The 21,564-nt window shown below is 33.0% G+C and overlaps 1 protein-coding gene across 1 annotated transcript in view; it reads right to left on the minus strand.

Moving 5' to 3' along the window:
• Positions 1–1,949: 1,949 nt before the first annotated feature.
• Cfap47 (cilia and flagella associated protein 47) overlaps positions 1,950–21,564 on the minus strand; it is a 344,640-nt gene continuing 325,025 nt past the window's right edge. Inside the window, exons 62-65 of the mRNA XM_087600976.1 lie at positions 19,144–19,315; positions 18,224–18,385; positions 4,996–5,164; positions 1,950–2,245 (exon numbers count right to left, since the gene is read on the minus strand). Of these exons, the coding sequence (XP_087457102.1) occupies positions 2,033–2,245; positions 4,996–5,164; positions 18,224–18,385; positions 19,144–19,315 (716 nt within the window). The 3' untranslated portion in view covers positions 1,950–2,032. The remainder of the gene's footprint in view (positions 2,246–4,995; positions 5,165–18,223; positions 18,386–19,143; positions 19,316–21,564) is intronic.

Here is a 21,564-nt window from a genome sequence, read left to right on the forward strand (position 1 = left end):
CCATCTTACCAAAAGCAATCTACAGAGTCAATGCAATTCTCAACAAAATTCCAAAACAATTCTTTACAGATCTTCAAAAAACAATTCTCAACTTGATATGGAAAAAAACAAAAAAGCAGGCTAGCTAAAACAATATTGAATAATAGAACTTTTGGACAAATCACTGTCCCTGATCTCAAGCTGTACTCCAGGGTAATAGTAATAAATATTCCATGGTACTGTTATAGAAACAGACAGGTTGATCAATGCAATTGATTCAAAGACCCAGAAATAAACGTACACACCTACAGGCACTTTTTTTGTCAAAGAAGCCAAAACCATAAAAAGGAAAAGAAAATTATCTTCAGCCAATAGTGCTAGACTAACTGGTTGTCTACACATAGAAGAATGCAAACCAACGGTCAGGACTATTGGCAGGGCTACAGAGTGAGAAGCTCCCCCCCATATATGTATATGTGCATATATATAGACATATAATATTGTGTTATATTTTAATAAAAGTTTTTCCTAGTGAATTAAATGTGTGTTCTCAATAATTTGTCAGTCATATAATCTTAAATTGATTCTTCCATCCATTAATATACAAAATTTAATCTTAATTAGACCTTGAGTATGAATAAAACAAAAGATAGGCATGCTACATTTGTCCATAGGTCACACATAGCTCCTTAATTTGAAGATATAAAATTAGTTTAATGAAAGGATAACTACACACCATTAGTCACAAAGATAGTCATTTGTGTCAAAATATTTTCAAGATGCCCTAGACTGTTTATTTTATATTCTTCCTGGTTTCAATATACTGCTTTGCTTTGGTAAATGATTATTTTTCAGATATCCATTTAAGTAAGTTTTATTGAGGCTGCTGAGATGTCTCAGAGATGACTGAGTACTCGCTACTTTTGCGGAGGATCAACATTCAGTCTCCAGCACCCATATAGTGGCTAAAAACCATCTGTTACTTCAGTTCCAGAGTAATCTAATGCACTCTTTTGGCTTCCATAGGTTCTTGTACACATGGTGTACATTGAATCACACACACATACACACACATGCATAATACAGAGGCACATAAAAATGTAAATATATTTTAAAGATGCTTCTTTTTCATATTGAGATATACCTACATATTTCAGGAATGTAATATAGAATTATAAAAAGTATAAGGAAAATATATTAATATATGTGTACCAACTCAAAAATCACCTCCTGTAGCGAGGCAAGATGATATACTTGCACACAGGAACCTCTCATACATGTATCCCGAGAGGTTTCATCCAGTAGCAGATGGAAGCAGAAGCACAGCCCCACAAACAAATATCTGGTGGACCTTGGAGAGTCTTGTCAAACAGTGGAGATTAGAACTGAGCAAGTTAGAGTGGTCAAGGACATCAAAAGCAGACCTACAGAGTCAACTAATCTGGGGCCATGAAGGGTTCCAAAGCCTGGGCCACCTACCACAGAGCATGGAGGTGCTGGATCTAGGTGCCCTACATATTTCTAACAAATGTGTAGCTTGATATTCATATGAGACACCTACCAAGTGGAGTGGAGGCTATCTTACTTTCTGTTCCCTGCCATTGGATCTATTTCTCCCTAGCTGGACGCTATGGTTGGGCTGAAGTGGGAGAAGAGAGAGGCCTGTCATAAAGATATAAAGTAGTTAAAAAAATATCAGGAAAAATCACTAGGTAACATGTTTTTATAAATATCAATTATGAAAAATAACGAATACTTCATGTAATGTGCAAAATTTATCACTAATCTTTTTAGTGTAAAAAATTGCTATCTAATATCAAAACTGTTTTTAAAAATATTGTCATTAAATCATGTTTCAGTCTTGTACTTCAAATGTAAAGAAATTGCAACATTTGTATTTGAACTCTATTTTAAACACAAATATAAGCCAGAAATTAACTATATCCTATTAAAAATATATATAGCTAGAGTTAAAAAATTTAAAAAAAAACTAGATAATAAACAAAATATTCAATACAACTTATTCAATATGACCAAGAAATGTTTAAAAAATTTATTTATGCTTTTTGAATAAAGGAGCACCTTTAACAGTAGAAGATACTCCTGTGCTTCGAAGTTTAGCATTTTCACGAATAAAATTGTGACGAATTGGGGGCATGCAGTCATATATCTTGTTAGTAGCATCAATTTTGGGTTTTACATGTACCATTGATCTTGGTGATGGAGGTAACCCATTTATTTCATACAACCAATATATTTCATCTGTCTGAAAATTAAGATAAAGATAGTATAAGAAATATCAAGAGACCTAGAAAAATTAGAGAAACATCATTATTAATAGTTTCTATTTATTATATGTGACATGGAAAAGGCTTGTACTATTAACAACATTTTATGTTCAAGACTTAAAATGATAACATAAAATATATTAAAGTCACAATTGTATTTCATAAATTTTAATGAGGACTACAATAATTTTACAATGATTGAGTCAGTATGTTTGCATGTGATTTAAGGACACTGTTCCTGACATTTCTCTAAATAAAGCTAGTAACAAAATAAAAAGCTATTTTACAAAATAAAGACTAAAAGCTTTGCAGTTTTACCTATGATTAAATTTCCCCAAACCAAATATAAATATGAACAATTACATAATTTCAATACTATTTTGCTGATATGAGTGATCTATATCTTCTATCCAATTTTCTTTTAAAAATAATCAAGACAGGATTCAAAATAGAATAAATTACTACTTTTATTCTTGATTTGTTTAGTATGTCTGTATGCATGCATGTACCACACACGTGCTTGTTCATGCATTCTCATGTATTGTTGTGTGCCTGTGGAAGTGTGAGTACAAAGTATGAGAAACAGCTTTCACCTATTACCATGTGAGTTCCCAGAAGGCACTGAATGCAAGTCTCTATCAATCTTAGTAGTAAGCACATTTACTCACTAAATCATCTCAATGGGCAGGAATAAATTAATAGGCCAATATCATTAATATCTTATGGAATTAGTATTGATATTTAAAAAGTCAATTAACCATAGTACTTCACTACATTATTTACTAAAAATGGCATTTTGAACAGATGTTATTTTCATATTTTAACGTTGTCATTGTTTTGAAATGAAATCAACCAAAGCTAATGACCTCATGGATGAATGACAGGGGCTATTAAGGGCAACCAACAAGATAAAAAACAACTGACATTTATCCATTAACACATACGCTCTATGGTCACCCACATTTTCCTGGTGTTTTCATTTGAGTGAATGACGTACTTTCCAATACCTAGTGTTTCAACTCTTTTTAGATTTTCTTCTCCAATAACTCCAGTAGGTGTTTCAATTGTTGTTGGATACTTAACTGTCTCTGAGTCCACTCTTCATTCAATAACAGGAATAATGTCAAGTGGTATATAAAACCCTTATACTCCTGCCCACCTTGGGTATGAAAATTTCAAGGTGTGAATTATAATATATTATTTCCCAGATATTCGTCATGTGATTAATTTCCAGTTTCTCACTGTGGTAGATGATTTTATTTCCTTTTCTTCTGTATTTCACATACTGCCTGGCTTCCCTGTACTTATTTCCAAGTGTACTATAAGAAATAGGCTATTTAAGTTTAATTTTTTAAGGATCTGCCTTAAATGAATAAATATTAAAGAGGATTTAGAATGTCCTTTCTTATTGTTTCATGCTAATGAGATTTCTTTAGAAGTAATATTTAAATGTTTTTCTATTTTATTATATATAATACAATGCAGGAATACATTAGAAATATGAAATGTAGAATAATGCCTCTAATATGAATTTTCATGTTTAGATATTTTGCTATACGTTTTTTAGGAGGTCATAATTAAAGCAAAATAAAGTCTTCACAGAACTGCAAATACTTTATTTATACTTTTTGTTAATTCTACACATATTTCTCAAAATTGAAAATAAAGATTCACTAAGTGAATGTTTAAACCTAGATTTCCCAGGTATTTATATAATCTACAAACAGGACAACAAACAACATGAAATTGCATATTTTATTAGATGTAAATTACATATTACATATTCTGCACATCTTTGAATTCAAATAGTAAAACTTAAATCAATAAACTAATATCATTTTTTTCTTTTTGAAATTTAGTCTCACACTGCTGCCTAGGCTAACTCCTAAATTTGAATCCTTTAGCCTTTGCTTCTGAATGCTGAGATTACAGATACATCACAGAACTTCTGGCAAAATAATATTTTTTAAACATGTTTCAATGTCAATTTGTCTCCCATATAAATTTCCATTAATATGTCAATAAGGAATATATATCAAGGCAAAGGAGTCTTCATTTCTCATGTCCTTTGCTCTGCAAAATCATCAAGCAATGAAAAATAACAATAACTAAATTTTCATTTTCAATATTCATAAAAATAATGACAATTTTTCCACGAATGGCAGTTTTTAATTGTTGTTTAGTTTAAAAGTCTAGGGGTTTCTTTGGAAGCAGGAGTTATAGGGCTGAGTTTTTTTGTAAATTGTCGTGATAATATGTATCACTTCAAATAATTTAAAAGTTGTAATTTTCTCCCAACATTTCTCATTCTAAAGTATGTATAAAATTCTATAAAGATACTTCTCTTACTAGATACTTCAAAACTGTATCTATTTTACCTATTAAGAAAACAATAACTTAAAATATATAGAAATGGCCTAATTTACGATGCATTGTTTTAATTAAAAGTGTTTACTTTCTATTTAACATCAACATTTTGATAATATGCTTTAATTAACATTTTCAAAAGGTTTATTATAAACCTATATAAAGTCTTTGAGTAAGAACGTTTTTTAAAGAAAGTGTTGTGATTATACAAATTGTTTTTATTTTATACTCTTCCATAATTTTTAAACATGAAATATGAATAATTCCTTAATTTCTCTTAGTTTTAACAAATTATTTTGTTATATTCCATCCTTGAATTATTTGGCTTTGAAAATTAAAAGTTGTGTGCTCTAAAACTTACCTGTATTACAAGTGTTGCTTGATATTTTTTACTGTACATTCGAGGTTTAAATCCTACAACGATGACAATTCCTTTTGTATAAAATGGAGGGAGTTCTCCAGAATGAGGTTTTACAAAAAACTCTCGATCACTACCTGGCAGAAAATGGGCTTCAAATGCCTCATAATACCTAGAAAAAAATCAAGAGTGTAATATATCAAATTGGTCATTACATCATTGAATTTGTGAGAAAATGGTGACTATAATGTAAACTCTGCTTCAATAGACCTATAATTCAAAAGTAATACTGAATGTTTACAAAAATATGTGCAGTAGAATTTTGAAAATTATTAAATAGTATATGTCCCACATTTTGTCCTGTTGCTTTGATGAGATATCATGACCAAAATAACTCAGAAAAAAAAAAGGTTTATTTGGCATACACATTGCAATCATTGTCCATTGTTAAGGCAAGTCAGGGTAGGATCTTAATGAGGAGCAGACAGGAGCCAGAGGAACAATACTTACTGGCTTGCTTCCCCTGTCCATACTTAGCTTTCTTATAGATCCAGGACAACTTACCCAGAGATAAGTCCACCCATATCAGTTGTCACTCAAGGCAATGATTAAAAGACATGCTCATGGACCAGTGTAGGGTTAGGAATTTCTCAGCTAATATTCTCAATTTAGGTGAATATAGTTTGTGTCAAGTTGACAAAATGTAACTAGCATACTATCATTTATTCTCCCTCATGGTGCCAAAATAAAATCCCGAAAATTTTTTCATGTACATCCTATGTTCATACTATACTATGATAAATGTTGTTCCTATAAAAATTGGCAGAATTCAGTATCCCAGAAGAAAACTTGGTCATTTGTAAATAAATTGGTATGCAAAACAACTGGCCACTAAAGCTACTATAAATCCTTTTGACTCTACTGCTGTTCCATTATGCTATTTGCTTATCAGTAGCTTTCTGCTTGCTAAGTACTATAAGATTACAAGAGACTCAATAAATATTTATAGCAATGAAGATAGATTATTAAAGTATGAAGTGAAGTGACATTCATGTTTCAAGTTACTATTTCATGACATGATCAACTAGAGTTAAGAAAAGAAATGTTGAGATATCTCTTAGTTGAATAAAGCAGGGTAGAAGTACACTGCAAGAAAGTTTTAAGTTCAGAACAGAGATGCATGTAAAAGATCAAACATGGCTTCTAAAAACAGGTAAAATATGGCGACATAGAAAAAGATACAGAGGAGATTTAAGCTGTGATACTGATCCATTCAACAAACATGTATTGAGTATCCTAGTAGAAGATTGAAGAACACTTTTTGTAGGCATGGACGGCCTGTATTTGAATTACAGCTTTATATAGAAGTCCAGGAAGTTTACTTAATTTTTTTGTATCCAAATTTTGGCATGGCTTAAATTAATAAACATTTTAAATATTTTATAAACAGTCCTAGGAAATTATAAGTGATGCAGTAAATAAGCTGAGTAACACAGAGTGTCTGGAAGTTTTATAACAGGAAGATGATAGACATCCACAGAAATCCATAAATCTCCCTTCTCCTGAGATACATCAATTTAGAAACATATATGAAAAAATTCTCTTTGTAAGGAACCTAGAAACAAGTTAAGAAGCTGAGCTTACAGGTGGATATTGCCACGTTTGGCTACCAAATTCTTTTTAAAAAATTATCTTTTTTGAGGCAGGGTGTCTTGAATGCTGTGCTGGTCCAAAACTCACTATGTAGCAGAGGACTACTTTAAGACTTTAATCCTGCAGTATGTTCAAGTAGAGTGCAGAGATTAAAAGAATGTAATGCTATGCCTAGTTTATGCAGTTTTATGAATGGTTTCCTGTGTGCTAGGCAAGCTCTCTGTCAACTGAGCTATAATCCCACCCCACAGACATTTCAAAAAAGTGACATAATAAAAAATAAAAAAAAATGAAGTAGATAAACACTATGACAGATGTCTCAGAAATTAACAGAAATACAATAGACTATTACATGATATCATATTTAAGAAGAGTTGAAAATTATGAAGGAAATCAATAAATTTCAAGAAAAATAATATATATCAATGGACTGCTTCAATATGGCAGTGGTAATACTTTCCTTAGTAATTTAAAAGTTTCCTGTGATGAAAATTCCCCTATCACATATCCTCTTGGATGAATGCTACCTGTCATTCAGTATTAATCCTTGTTTAAACTTACCCCTAAGTAATTTTACTTTATGTTATACTTTATGTTATACCTCCAACTACTTTGAGAGTTATGTTACACCTCCAAAAATAGGAGAACAAATATATAAAAACAAATACAAATAAGGAAAATTTTATCTAGATTTATCAGAAAAAAATGTAACAGGGTAAATTTAAACAAAAGAAAACACATGAAAAACAGTAAAATTATGAGTTAGCTTGCTGAAATTTCAGCTAAGGCAACAGAAGTATAGCCAGATTACTTTAAATAGAAAGATATTTAAATTAACCAAAACTAAAAGGTAGAATATAAGAGAAACTTTAGAAATAAAAATATTCACCAGATAGTATTTAGAACAATTATAAGCCTAGACTAAGAGATAACAGGAAAGAAGGTCAAGTATTCAGAAATACATAATCTCTACAACTGAAAAATTGAAAATCTAACCAGACTATTACTAACAAGATTATATCCATCAGATTAGTTCATTAATATATGCTACCAGCATTCAAAATATATTTTATTACATGTTATTTTATTTTGTGTGTATCTGTGTGTAGGTACAAGTGTATGAATGTGAGTACATATATGTATATATGTGCGTGTTTGTGTACATGTGCATCAAGGTCCATAGGTGGATACCAAATGATATCCTGTGGGAGTCAATATTTTGTTCTACTATGTGGGTCTCAGAGACTGGACTTCTCAGGCTTAGGACCAGGATCTCTTACTCGCTGACGCCCCTTGCTAGCCCATCTAACATATTCTTTAAAGTAGATTTAACATAGAATTCTCTCAAACTATTCAACACTGAAGATAAATGAAATGAAAACTTCCCATCTTATGTAATGAGTCCAGTATCGGCTGATTTCATAAGGAGATAATGACTGTATAAAAAGTAAGACTATGGGTGAGTAGTACCTTTGATATCACAGAATCAAACTACTAATAAAAAATAAGTAGCACATTTAAAGGATTATATATGGAAACCAAATGAGCTTTCCTCTGCAAAGAAAAAAAATGTAAAAAAACTACAGAAGGGAGATAGTAGATCTCTATTCATGGACTGCTAGAACCTTCAGGGAATAAGCCTGGGCTAGCTAGAGAACAGCTAGACTAGTAGGTGGCTGATTTTATTTGTAAAGAAACAAAGAAAAGTGGAAATTAGAACAGGGCAATTCAGAATCTATTCCAGAGTGCTCAACCACAATCACAGGTTAGGGAGAGGCAAGGCCTAAGAAAATTCAGTGCTTCCATAACAGACAGTTAACAATTTTAATGGGAAGGGGATAAGCAAGAAATATGGAGAGGAAGAGAGAAAGCACTCTAGCACATAGCATATGACACTTGCACACAGCTCAGTATGGAGTGGTCCCAGGGAAAAATATTTCTTGACACTATAGCCTAGTAATGGCCAGAAATCCTTTTATAAATCCAAACTACTTTGAGATTTATGTTACTCCTGTCCAAATGGCTAAGAATAATAGCAATAGCAATAGCAATAGCAATAGCAATAGCAATAGCAATAGCAATAGAAATAGCATAGCAATAGCAATAGCATTAGTTAGTAGGTGGAACATTCTCATTGCTGGTGGGAGTACAAACCTGTTCAGCCACTGTGGAAATCAATATGGCAGATCTAATTAATAAAACTTGAGGTAAAAAGGTAGACACTGTAACACATGCCAAATAAATGATAGCATTTATGAAATCTATATTAGAAATCTAAGAGGAAGAGATGATTTTCTAGACACTTATATCCTAGCCATAGAAAGTCTTCCCTCTACTCTTCCTAATTCCTCCAAAACTCCCCTCCCCTACAGATCCATTCCTTTGTTGTATCTCATTGGGAAAGAACAAGCTTATAATATATATTATCCAAACATAAAAAAATAAAATAATGAAGTGAAGGAAAAACTTTCATATCAACATTGGACACAGCAACTCAACAGGAAGAAAAGAGTGCCAAGAGCAGACCCAATAGTCAGAGCCCCATTCATTCTCACAGGCAGAAGGCCCATAAAATATTAAGCTCATAACTGTAATATATAAGCAGAGGACTTGATGCCTTATAGGGACTGTCCTTGAGGCTTCAGTTTCTGTGAGCTCATATGCATCTTAGTTGAGTCAAAGGGCTTTGTTTTCCTGTTGTCCTCCATCCCCTCTGGAACTTAAAATCTTTTATTTTTGAAATAGACCTACCTAAAGACCCAGAAATACCACTCTTGGGAATATACCCAAAAGATCCACCACCATGCCACAGAGGAACAGGAATGTGTTCAACTATATTCATAGCGACCTTATTTGTGATAGCCAGAAACTGGAAACAGTCCAGATGTCCAACAATAGAAGAATGGATTCAGAAAATGTGGTTCATTTACACAACGGAATACTACTCAGCTATTAAGAATAAGGACATCCTGAGTTTTGCAGGCAAATGGATGGACCTAGAAAATACCATTATAACTCAGACCCAAAAGGACATGCACAGTACATTCTCACTAATTAGTGGATATTCGCCCACAATAAAAAAATGAAAAAACAAAAACAAAAACAAAGCAGGACAGATACAGTCCACAGAACTCAAAAAGATCAACAAGCAGAAGGGCCCAACTGAGAACGCCTCAGTCCCACTTGGAAGGGAGATAAAGCAACAACAAAGGAAGAGGAAGGGAGAGACAGGGTAGGGAAAAGGGATAAGGGTGAGGGTAGAGAGGAATATGATCTGGTATTGGGTCCAACTGAAGCCCTGAGCCCAGCAGAAAGATTGGAAACAAGTGACTTTGGGATGAAGGAGGTTGGGAGGACCTTCTAGAATGTACCAGAGACCTGGGAAGTGAGAGATTCTCAGGACTCAAAGAGGGGGGATCCTATATTAAATGGCCTGCAGTGGGGAGAGATAACATATTGAACAAACTTCCAGAAGAAAGACAGAGCATCAGGTGAGGGATGAGGTTGCTATTCCACAGTCAAAACTGACCCATAAATGTTTCTGTCTGAAAGAACTCTAGGGATGGAAATGGAGAAGAGCCTGAGGGAAAGAAGGTCCAGTGACAGGCCTAAAGTGGGATCCAGTTCAAGGGGAGACCCCAAGACCTGACACCATTACTGAGGCTATGGGGCATTCACAAAAAGGGACCTAACATGACTGCTCTCCAAAATACCCAAAAAGTAGCTGAAAGAGAGAGATGCAGATATGTGCACCCAACCAATGAACAGAAGCTGCTGACCCCTGTGGTTGAATTAGGAAAAAGCTGAAGGAAGATGAAGAGGGCAGCCCTGTAGGAAGACCAGCAGTCTCAAGTAACCTGGACCCCTAAGATCTCTTACACACTGGATCACCAACTGAGATACACCAGCTGAGATGAGTCCTCAAACACATATACAGAAGAGGACTCCAGAGTCTTGGTTCAGTCAGAGAAAATGCACCTAACCCACAAGAGACTGGAGGTGCCAGGAAGTTTAGAGGACTGGTGAGATGGGTGGGGTGGGAATATCTTTGTGGAGACTGGGGAGGGGTATGAGATGTGGAACAGTCAGGGGATGGACCAGAAGGGAATAAAATCTGGAGTGCAAAAATAAATGAATAACAATAAATACTTTGTCAAATGTTTTTAATGATTTACCTCTGTTTCATTGGTTTTTGCATTCTTTTCATTTCCATTTTAATTCCTGTGATGATATCTATTATTTATTTATTTAAAGAATTTTATGAATTTTTAGTGCTACTGTATTAGTTCCCTAAATATTTCTCACCATCGTTTGTTGTTAGTATACAGAAAAGTTGCTATATTTATATTGGTTTTGTATTCTCTTACTCTGCTAAGAGTATTTGTCAATTCTTACAGTTTTATATTTCATTGTTTAAGTCTTCCCATGTGTAAGAACTGTCTCTAAACTGGAATAAATCAATTTTTTCCTATTTGCTTTTATTTTATCTTTTTTTCTTATTCAAGAAATACATCAAAGAATACATCCAATAAGAATGGAGAAGGAGGGCATACTTAACCCATGGTATTAGTGCAAATATTTTTGAGTCTTTCCCATTTTGTATAATGTTGACAGTAGTTATGCCATATATAGTCTTTTGTGTGCTGATGTATAATTTAGGTCTTTTGTCAGGGTGGCCTGTTTCAGACTTTATCTAAGCTATTTTTGTATCTAAGACATTTTCATTATCTTTCTGCCCTTAGTATATTAATTTGATGTACTGCATTTATAGATTTGCATATCTTGAGCTATGCTTTTATCCTATAATAAATCACAGTGTTTCAGCAGATGAGCTTTTTGATGTGTACTTAAATTTGCTTTGGAAATATATTGATATATTTTTCATCTAAGTTCTTTCTTGTGTTCCTATCAGACTTCACAAAAAAAAAGACGATAGAGTTTTCTCCTTTTCATTTTAAGGAATGTTTTGAAGCACATCCATGTTACTTATTTAATGGTGTGATGGAATTCAGCAGTGCAAAGTATAACTAATGGTCTATTTACTCAAAAGTGAGTTGTATAGAGAATGTTAAAACAAAAGCATAAAGCAAAAAGGTTTAGAATACAGTACAACACTAGACATTAGATCAGATCAATGCTATGGAACAGAAAGGGAATAGGTATTTAAAGAAAATGGATATATCAGGTGGCCTGGCCAGACCAACGATGGGAATACACTTTTAAAGGATGGACCTGGTCATGCTGTGAAATACTACAAAGTGAAAACACGAGTAGTAGCAATCAGGCAGAACAACAAGGCTCTGTAAGAATCAAGGCAAAAAGATTAGGGGATAGATAAAGCACTAGTAGTAATGGTGAAAAAAAACTTGGTTATGCTTACATTTCATAGACTGTGCGACCATTTTTTCCAATGAGTCATAAGTGACAGGAAGCAAAAAAAGAGAAACATAAATTTGTTGCATTCTCTGAGGCATGTGTAAAACTAGAATTATCCTTCACTTAAAAAGAAGTTTGTAAAAAGACCTTCTTTGCAAGAGAAATAATTTATATTTTGAAATTTCATGTTAACAATTAGCATTATATATGTCTATTTCTGTAACAGAAAATTGGATGTGTGTGTGTGTGTGTGTGTGTGTGTGTGTGTGTGTGTGTGTGTGTGTGTGTGTGTGTGTGTTTGATGTTGGGGAAAAGGTCAGGAATTGAAACATATTTGGATTCTTCAAAGGTTAGATGACAAGGATAGAGCACATTTATAAATTATCTAGGAAAGGAAGATAGACAAAAGGGGAGAAATCAGGTTCTGGGAAACAGCAATGTTTAAAGGCTAGGTAAACAAGAAGGAGCAAATAAAGAAATGGCCAGTAATACAGAAGCAAATACAAGAATATGTGATCCTTTCAGGTTGATGTTGGAACAGTGGTTTGAGATGGACATAGGGCAATAGATATAAGCAAAAATTAATTTCTTGATTTAGAAAATTGTGAGCAGTGTTTAACAATGATGGCACTGTGTACTTTAACTGAGGAGCTACTGGCAGCATCAGGAAACACACAAGATTTACTACATGAAACAATAACAGAGTAGATACTGATAGGGTATTCTACAAAGTATTTTATTCTCCTCTGTCTCTGTTTCGCTCTCTCTTATTCATCTCTCTCTTTGTCTCTCTCTCTGTCTCTGTCTCTCTGTCTCTGTCTGTCTGTCTGTCTGTCTGTCTCTCTCTCTCTCTCTCTCTCTGTGTGTGTGTGTGTGTGTGTGTGTGTGTGTGTGTGTGTGTGTGTCTGTGGGTGTACAGATCAAATCTGTAGCCTATAGATCAGGCTCACCTTAAACTCAGAGTTATACCTACCTCTGCCTCCTGAATGCCGAGATCTAAGTCATGTGCCACCCCTCCTGGTCTACAATATATTTCATAATTATAACAACAAAGAATAGTGAAATATACACTGCTGACCTGACCATCAATACTAGGATTTAGGGGAACAGGAAAATGACATGTAGAAGTGACAACAGTGAAAAATCATTTCATATAGTACCCAAGCAGCATGCATGTATTTTTTCAATACCTCTCAAGGAATATGATTGCTACTGGATCACACATAAAATCTTTTCTTGTTCTGTTAGCAATGCTTAATTATGCAACTTGTTCAAACCTAAGCTCTAAATATATCTTCAATAAGATTATCACTACCTAGTCCCAACTGTCCATTTTTCAGATTATTTGACTTTCGGAAGGTTTGTAAGTGCTTTAAGTACTTTACTGACTTACATTTTTATTCATGAATACCTGTGTCTAAGCATTTACTGAGAGGCACAACTGACGAAACAAAATGAACGTACAGATCCTCTGTTTCAATACTTGATTTAGTACTGAATTTTTAGTATTGAGTTTAGTGTGTGGTACAGTCCTGTAATCTTAACTATTAGGAAGCCTGATGTAAAAGGATTGCAAGCTCAAAGCTTGAATATATAACAGCAAAACTGTCTCAAATCACATTACAAAAGGATCCAGGGATATATTTCAGAGGCATAGTACTTGACTATTATGTCTGAGGCACAAGGTTCAGTTTCTATCTGTGAGAAAAAAGTTCTGTTCGTGTATATGGCATTTCTTGGTGATACTTATTTTGCTTACACTCAACAAAGCTAATGTTGGCAATGTTTCAAAAATAACAGAAGTGTTTAGTAATTTTCTAAGAGATTTAGTACTTAAATTATATCTGAAACATTTACGATGTATTCTACGCTACTACAATTGGGAATTGCCCAAATCAGAGGTTTGTATAACATCAAAGAGAAGAACATGAAAAAGTATTATTTCTCTGTTGGAATGTGGCCAGAAAGTAGTTGGCAGGAACTGAGGCATGTTAGTTAAAGAGGCACCCTAGTTATTGAGCACTTCCAAATCTGGTAACTTATAATTCAATATAAAATATTGAAAAAATATAAATATGTGTTTATAAAATATATAAGTATAAAATATATAAGTACTTATAAAAATATAAGTATGTGTTTTTGTATATAGGTACATATGTATTTATGTAAATTAGGTAGTGATACAAAATTTGTAGTATCATTAGCATTGAATAATCTTATATATTATAAATAGGTAATAGGTATGTAATACATATGTAGTATTGATGTTACTGTGGTTTTAGGGAAAACAGTCTAATGAGACTACACTGATCAAGAATAGTCACTTAAGTACATTTCCATTTTCTTATATTTATATAGTGTTACTATTTATTGGAAATAAATTATTTATTTTCCTTCATAATAATACCATTAACTGTATGTGGGGAAATATCTTTTTCCCTGTATGTCTTAAAGGAATGCAGATGTCCATTCTTGGCAGACAATAATTGTATTCAGAAAGCTGAAATATTTTCTCAGATAAATAATGACACTAAAGCAGAGAGGAGATCTATATGATTTCCAAAGGGGGAAATTGCCATCAAATTGTAGTGGTCTTTTCAGATTTTAAAATATGTTTTGTTCCCCATCTGGGACATTTGAAAGCAATTCATCTGGGTCAGTAAGAAATCTTTGATAAAACTGCTTACAAAACCATTTCATCAGATTTTCTTCATGCATCAGCATTTTCTAAGTGTCTCAATATGTATCCCAGGTTGGCTGCATTTTCTCTGTACTTTTTCAAGATGACCTCAAAGAGAATAAAATCTCTACTTTAGAAGATACAATTATGGAATTTTGGATTTGTTTGTGATTCTATATAGTTCATTCAGTAAGAGAATTCAAGAGCCAATTTCCTTTTCACAGTTTGAATGAATTTGTCAAATACTATTTGATGTACGAGAACTCCTGATAAACACATTTATCCCTATGAAAATGCTTACTGAAATCTACTGAAGTAATTCTATTCATAGTTCTCTTTTTCCTGAGAATTCTCTTAAACACATTGCAATATTATATAGTAGATGAAGTGACAAACATTCTGATTTTGAACAAAAATGTTTAAAATAATGTCAGTAATAAAATTCTACTCAGAATTATTTGATTATAATTAAGTAGATTTTTTTCTTTTCGTTTCTTTCAGTATGGTTTTTAAAGGAAACCATATAGCTATCTCTTTTCCCACTATGAAGTAAATTCACAAAAATTGTGTTAGAGAAGGAATCATATGCCCTTTATTACATGGTAGGAGTCCAAAAAGTAGAAGAAAAGAACTTTCAAGACATTTTAAAAATTAAGATACCACAGAAACAGAATGAATGGCAACTTGAGAAAGTAGACTTTGTAACTGCCTCATTCTTCTCAAAAGTCCTAGTGAAATTAAAAATATTACTGTTTAATGGGAAACAAGAAAGTGAGAATTTAACTAATTTCTTTTTCTTTGAAGACAAGCTATGCATAAAATCTTGACCTTTTATCATAGGAAATAGTATGTTAAATATACATATCTCTAAAAAATTGTATAGTTAGAGTTGGCTAAAATTAGGATTTTTTATAAAACAATGTGAGAAGAAATAATAATGCATTTGACATAAACTGGATATTCAGCAGAGAATAATATGCTCGTGCTCCCTCTTTGTGACTGTACAGTGCTTGGTTTCTATTTCCAATGAATTAAGTGAAGAAAGTTTCTAATTAAATTGAGAAAAATTAGGCTAATGAAAATAAATTAATCATGATGAGGTATTCATCCAGAGTTTTCTTCGGTGTCATACAAAATTCTGAGGTTTCCTTTTATTGTTTGTTTCTTTAATGATAACGTTATTTAATTGCATCTATCAACAGCAATCATAAATTAGCTAATAAGGCGATCTTGTGTTATTTTCTATTCAAATTATTTTGCTCATATGTTTTTCATTAGAATGAGTTTAAAGGATACTACAGAGTGGTTAATTAAAAGTATAATATAGAGCTGGCAAAGTGTCTCAGTACCTAAGGGTGCTTGTCACCAAAACTTGACATCTTGTGTTTAATCCTTAGAACTCACGTGATGGGAAGGAAGAAAAAAGCTATTTGTCTTCTAAGCTCTGAATATACTCTGTGACAAATACGCATGCACACACACAAACACAAACACATATACATAATAAATACATGTAAAATTTTAAAGGATAGAATATAATAAAATGATTGTTAAGAACTCTATGAATTATTTCCAAACAATAAAATAAAGATAGTTGAATGTTTCTAGAAGTTGTAACCTAGGTTCTCATCTATATTTCATCTGTACAGTTCTCACACATAGAGCTTGTGATATAGATCATTTAAAGCATCTCTACTGTAATAGAAAATGAAGAAAGTCCATTTGCCACATAGGTCATTTAGTTATGGAGGAATGTGAAAAGATATTGATTTCTAGCCCATGATACAGCTTTGTCAGTAAACAAGGATGCTTTTAATATAAGCAACCTACCCCAAAAATACAATCTGATTTTTTTCGTCCTGATTGCAAAGGAACTATATTAAACCTTATTAAAGTAGGAATATTATACATGCTAGTAAGAAATTTTTAAATTGCTGAAAGAGTAGAATTCTAATCATACTGTAACTATTTTATCTGAATAGTTTATTCACTGAATATTTCAAAATGAGTCAGATTCTAAATATACTGTTGTAATAGTTCTGTGTAATATATAATCATATACATTGTTACATCATTTAAACAACCATATTACTCATCTTCTAATGTTTTTGAAAGTGTTTGAAAAGGAGAAGAGCAAAGTAGAACAAAGCAGAGCAACATATATGCATGAAAATTCCATAATGAATCCCCTTACATTGGATGGTAACTTAAAAAAATAAGTCTGAGGGGGGTAAAATGTAAGGTGAAACTTTTTCTGAATAAGACAGTAGTTAAAAAGGTTTAATGAAATTCTTGAATAAAAATGGTAAATAATTATATCAGTTAGTGTTCTTTAGAAATCTAACAAATACATTTAGTTAATTCTTTGCCTCCCAGGGTATTTCAAAGTAAATTCATGTTTAATAACTACCATGGAAATAGCTGATTCGCTTTTGACTTAATAAGTCAAAACCCAAAGTACTTGGAGATCTTTCTCCTTACAGAATATATTTAGTAAACATCCTTAACATCCCAGACACTGAATAAGAGAATCTCACTGCTTTTCCTCATGGAATTTGGCCTTACAGTAACAGCATATATAATAGACATTGCATGTGCACAATACATCACAATCAGTTTCCTGAAAGCTAAAATGGGATAAAACATCTTTAAAGAGATTATGGAAAAATGAAATGTTGCTCTTAGGGGACCACATCAAATAGCAATTTCCTTCACAGAAGCCACTCAATCTAGACAGAAGTCCTGAAAGAAAAAGACCTCTGAACCAGGAATCCTGTATTCAGCAAATGTATCCTTTGTTATTGAAGGAAACAAAAAATTCTCATATTAACAAAAGCTCTGAGAACGTTTCACCAGAAAGTTATTCCTTAAGAAGTGCTAAGGAATACTCTTTGGACAAAAATAAATATAACAGTGGCTTATAACATCAGGAAGAAAGACAAGCAAAAGAATTAGGAGAAATTAAGGCTAGGCACAATAGACTACCATCCTCATAAATCCTTTAAAATTTCTTGGAAATGTATATATTTTCAGTATAAATACAGAGGAAGAAAAAATATAGGAGAAGCAGAAATGAAATAGAAAGCTAGATCTTCAACTGTATCTAGTAAAGCTGAGACTTCTGTCAGTTTATAGAACTGGATGTAGCTAAGCTTAGTGGTACAGTATGCAAAGAATTGCAAAGCCCTGAAAAATCAATAAAAGAAGAACCAGTGAAAAGCAAGTTAGTAAGAGAAGTGAAAAGAATAAGTACTATCATCAAACAATTGGCTCTAATAGATACTTGTAGACCTCCAGGTTCTTCTATTTTATTGATTTTTATTTTGCACATGAATATTTCAGCTACAAGTAACAAAAACTGTGAAAAATTAAATTTATAAAGGATTTTTTCAGATTTCAAAAGAATCAAAGAAAAATAGTCTAGAAATTTTTCATGTTTTGTCCACCTTAAATTTCATTTTACATTTCAGTAATAATTATATTCATAATACCAGTTACCTACATCTTCTTGATAATTAATACCTTGTCTGACTTGTTAGTCGAAATTCCGTGACAGATGTCTTGAATAAACCTATTCCCTGGATGTTAATGACATCCTCCACTTCGGGCTCAGTAGCAATCAATGTTATAGGAAACTTCCAGATTCCATCTGTTATGCACTCAACTTTCAATGTGATATGAGCCCTTGAATACAAAAATATTTTTTAAAAATGCAACAGGAAGAAAAGTGATTAAATATATCAATTAAATATCTATAGTTAAAACGAAAGTATCTCTTTGGCTCACAAAAAAGGGAGACATTTTTCTTTTAAGAATCTAGATGATTGTTGTTAGTGTTTTAGGAATAATTTTTTATTTTAGAATTTGCAATATCATAGTATCATTTGAGATAATTATTTGATGGGTCTTCTTATATACTCTGTAGTTAGCTCTGAAAACTCAGAATTGAACATCTGGGGCTGGAGAGATTGCTCAGTGGTTAAGAGCATTGGCTGCTATTTAGGAAGTCCTCCAGAGGTCCTGAGTTTAATTCCCAGCAACCACATGGTGGCTTATAACAAACCATCTGTAAGGAGGTCCAGTGTCCTCTTCTGGTGGTCCGAAGACAGCCACAGGGTACTCATATACATAAAATAAATAAATCTTAAAAAAAACCAAACTCAGAATTGTTGAAAAATTGACTGCACAACATTTTCTGTAACCAACATAAACTAACAGTGTACTTAGTAAGTTATAGGTATTATTTTGGAAAATGGGTCCAATGAACTATTGATTTTTTTCATTAGAATTCTTTTCACAGCTTACTAGCTAGAGATCATATACCTATAAATGTTTTTGCATAAAATCAATAAAATAATTTAATCACAATTTTCTGACCAGCATAAAAAATACATTGAAAGAGTAATAATACTATATTTAAAAGAGAAGGTAATTATGTTTACCTGAATGGTTTCCTTGGTGTAAAAACCAGATTGAAAACCAATGAAATTAATTCACTTTTTACATCGAAATGTTTTCTGAATAAATATAAAGTTACAGTGGACTCCAGGCTAGACTTCGTTTCTTCAGATTCAAATTCTATTTCATACTCAAATTCACGTCTTTTAGGAGTTACTGGGAAAATGACAATGAAAGTATGTTTCAGTTTAGCTCATTATATATATAAACTGAACATCAATTTATAGGTTGACATTTCTCAACATATTTTTAGATAAAGAGTAAAAGGAAATTTTATCCACATTTATTTTAATGTTTACTACAGTACCAGGTATATAATACTATGAATAATTTCGCTAAAGTGAAATACATGAATAAATATTAAAATATAGAATATAATTTTTACTTTTTGGACAGTTTTTCTTGTATTGGATTTTTAATTTACATTTCAAATGCTATCCCCTTTCCTGGTTTCTCCTCCAGAAACCCGCTATCTACCCTCGCTTCTGTGACAGTGCTTCCCCACCTACACACCCATTCCCTCCCACCTCCCTGTCCTGACATTCCCCTACACTGGGACATCTAGCCTTGACAGAACCAAGGGCCTCCTCTCCTCTTACTGATGCCAGACAAAGCCATCCTCTGCTACTTTTGTGGCTGGAGCCATAAGTCTATCCCAGTGTAACCTTGGGATGTTGGTTTAGTCCCTGGAAGCTGAGTGGGGAGGGGATCTGGTTGGTTGATATTGTTGTTCTTCTTATGGGGTTGCAAAGGAGAGGTATAGCTGTGTCCTCAGGTAGTACGATGTTCAATTTTTGAAGAAATGCCAGACTGATTACCAGAGTTGTTATACCAGGTTGCAATCCCACCAAAAACGGAGGATTGTTCCTTTCTTCAGTCCTTTCTTTAACTCTTGCAAATCAAAACAACCCTGAGATTCCACCAGTCAGAATGGCTAAAATCAAAAACTCAGGTGACAACAGAAGCTGGGCAGGATATGGAGATCAAGTTGGTTACATTTCATGGATACTGGGATGGTTCAACATAGGAAAATCCATCGAGATAATTCATTAAATGAACAAATTGAAAGAAAAAAATCACATGTTCATCTCATTAGATGCTGAAAAAGCTGTTGACAAAATCCAACACCCCTTCATTTTAAAAGTCTTAGAGAGTCCTGGGATTCAAGGCAGATATCCAAACATAATAAAAGCAATATTCAGCAAGCCAATACCCAATATCAAATTGAATGAGAAAATCTTGTAGCAATCCCACTAAAATCAGGGACAGAAGATAGAGCAGAGACTAAAGAAATGGTTAACTAGTGACTGGCCCAACTTGAAACATATCCTATGGGCAAGCACCAATCCCTGACATTCTTAATGATACTTACAGACAGGAGTCTAGCATAAATGTCCTCTGAGAGGCTCCAAACAGCAGCTGACTAAAATAGATGCAGATAGAGCAGCATATTGGATGGAGGTTGAGGGCTCTTATTGAAGAGTTGGGGAAAGCACTGAAGGGCCTGAAGGGGATGGGTACCCCACAGGACAACTCACAGAGTAAACTAACCTGTACCTATGGGAACTCTCAGAAACTTAGCCACTAACTAAAGTTCTGTTTCTCTACTCTGTAGGACACTGTGCGTGCACATGGTGCATATAAATTCATGTGTGAAAAACATTCATATACATAAAATTTAAAATGTCTTTTGAGAAAAACAAAAAAATACACAAGTCTAATGCACAATTACACAGTAAAAACTAGTCTCAGAATAATGGCCGTAGTTGGAAAGTCACTAATTTCCAAAGAAGCACAAACAATGCATAGAGCAAGAGCTATAATTTTAGAGTATATCCTAAGCATGAAGAGTAAACTGTAACGTACAAAAGCAGCCTTACGAAATATAGAATTCTAAGTACTTGAATTACCACTTGGATGGGTAATGCCAACTGTTAAAATAACATAGGTGAGTCATCACTGTGCATAACATATATATATATATATGGAAGTTCCATAATGAGAATTACTATTTTATACATTAATATGTACTAATAAAAATTAAATATTTGACACTACTACTTAATTTGTGAATAAATCCAATATTTAAACCAATTTTAATCCCTTGGTCACAGAATTTCTAGCTTGTTAATTAGAGACTGAACATAATTTCTGGCAGACAATTCGTATTGCAGATGAATGATAAAAGTGTAAAAATCATTTAAAAGTGTTAAAAGTTGTCAGTGGAAACATCAGCGTGGTCCTTTCATTCTCATGTTATAATGGTTAATTGTTGGATTGGACTGAGTGGAGGTAAAACATATCATGAGGAAGGGAGTTATTTTTCCTCCCATCAATTTTATGTAGATAGGCATATTAAGTCAAATGAATTTAAAATATTAGAATAAAAGTTATAATCAGTTATT

Source organism: Rattus norvegicus, chromosome X (genome assembly GCF_021556685.1).
Source record: "Rattus norvegicus strain SHRSP/BbbUtx chromosome X, alternate assembly SHRSP_T2T, whole genome shotgun sequence".
Taxonomy (NCBI): domain Eukaryota; kingdom Metazoa; phylum Chordata; class Mammalia; order Rodentia; family Muridae; genus Rattus; species Rattus norvegicus.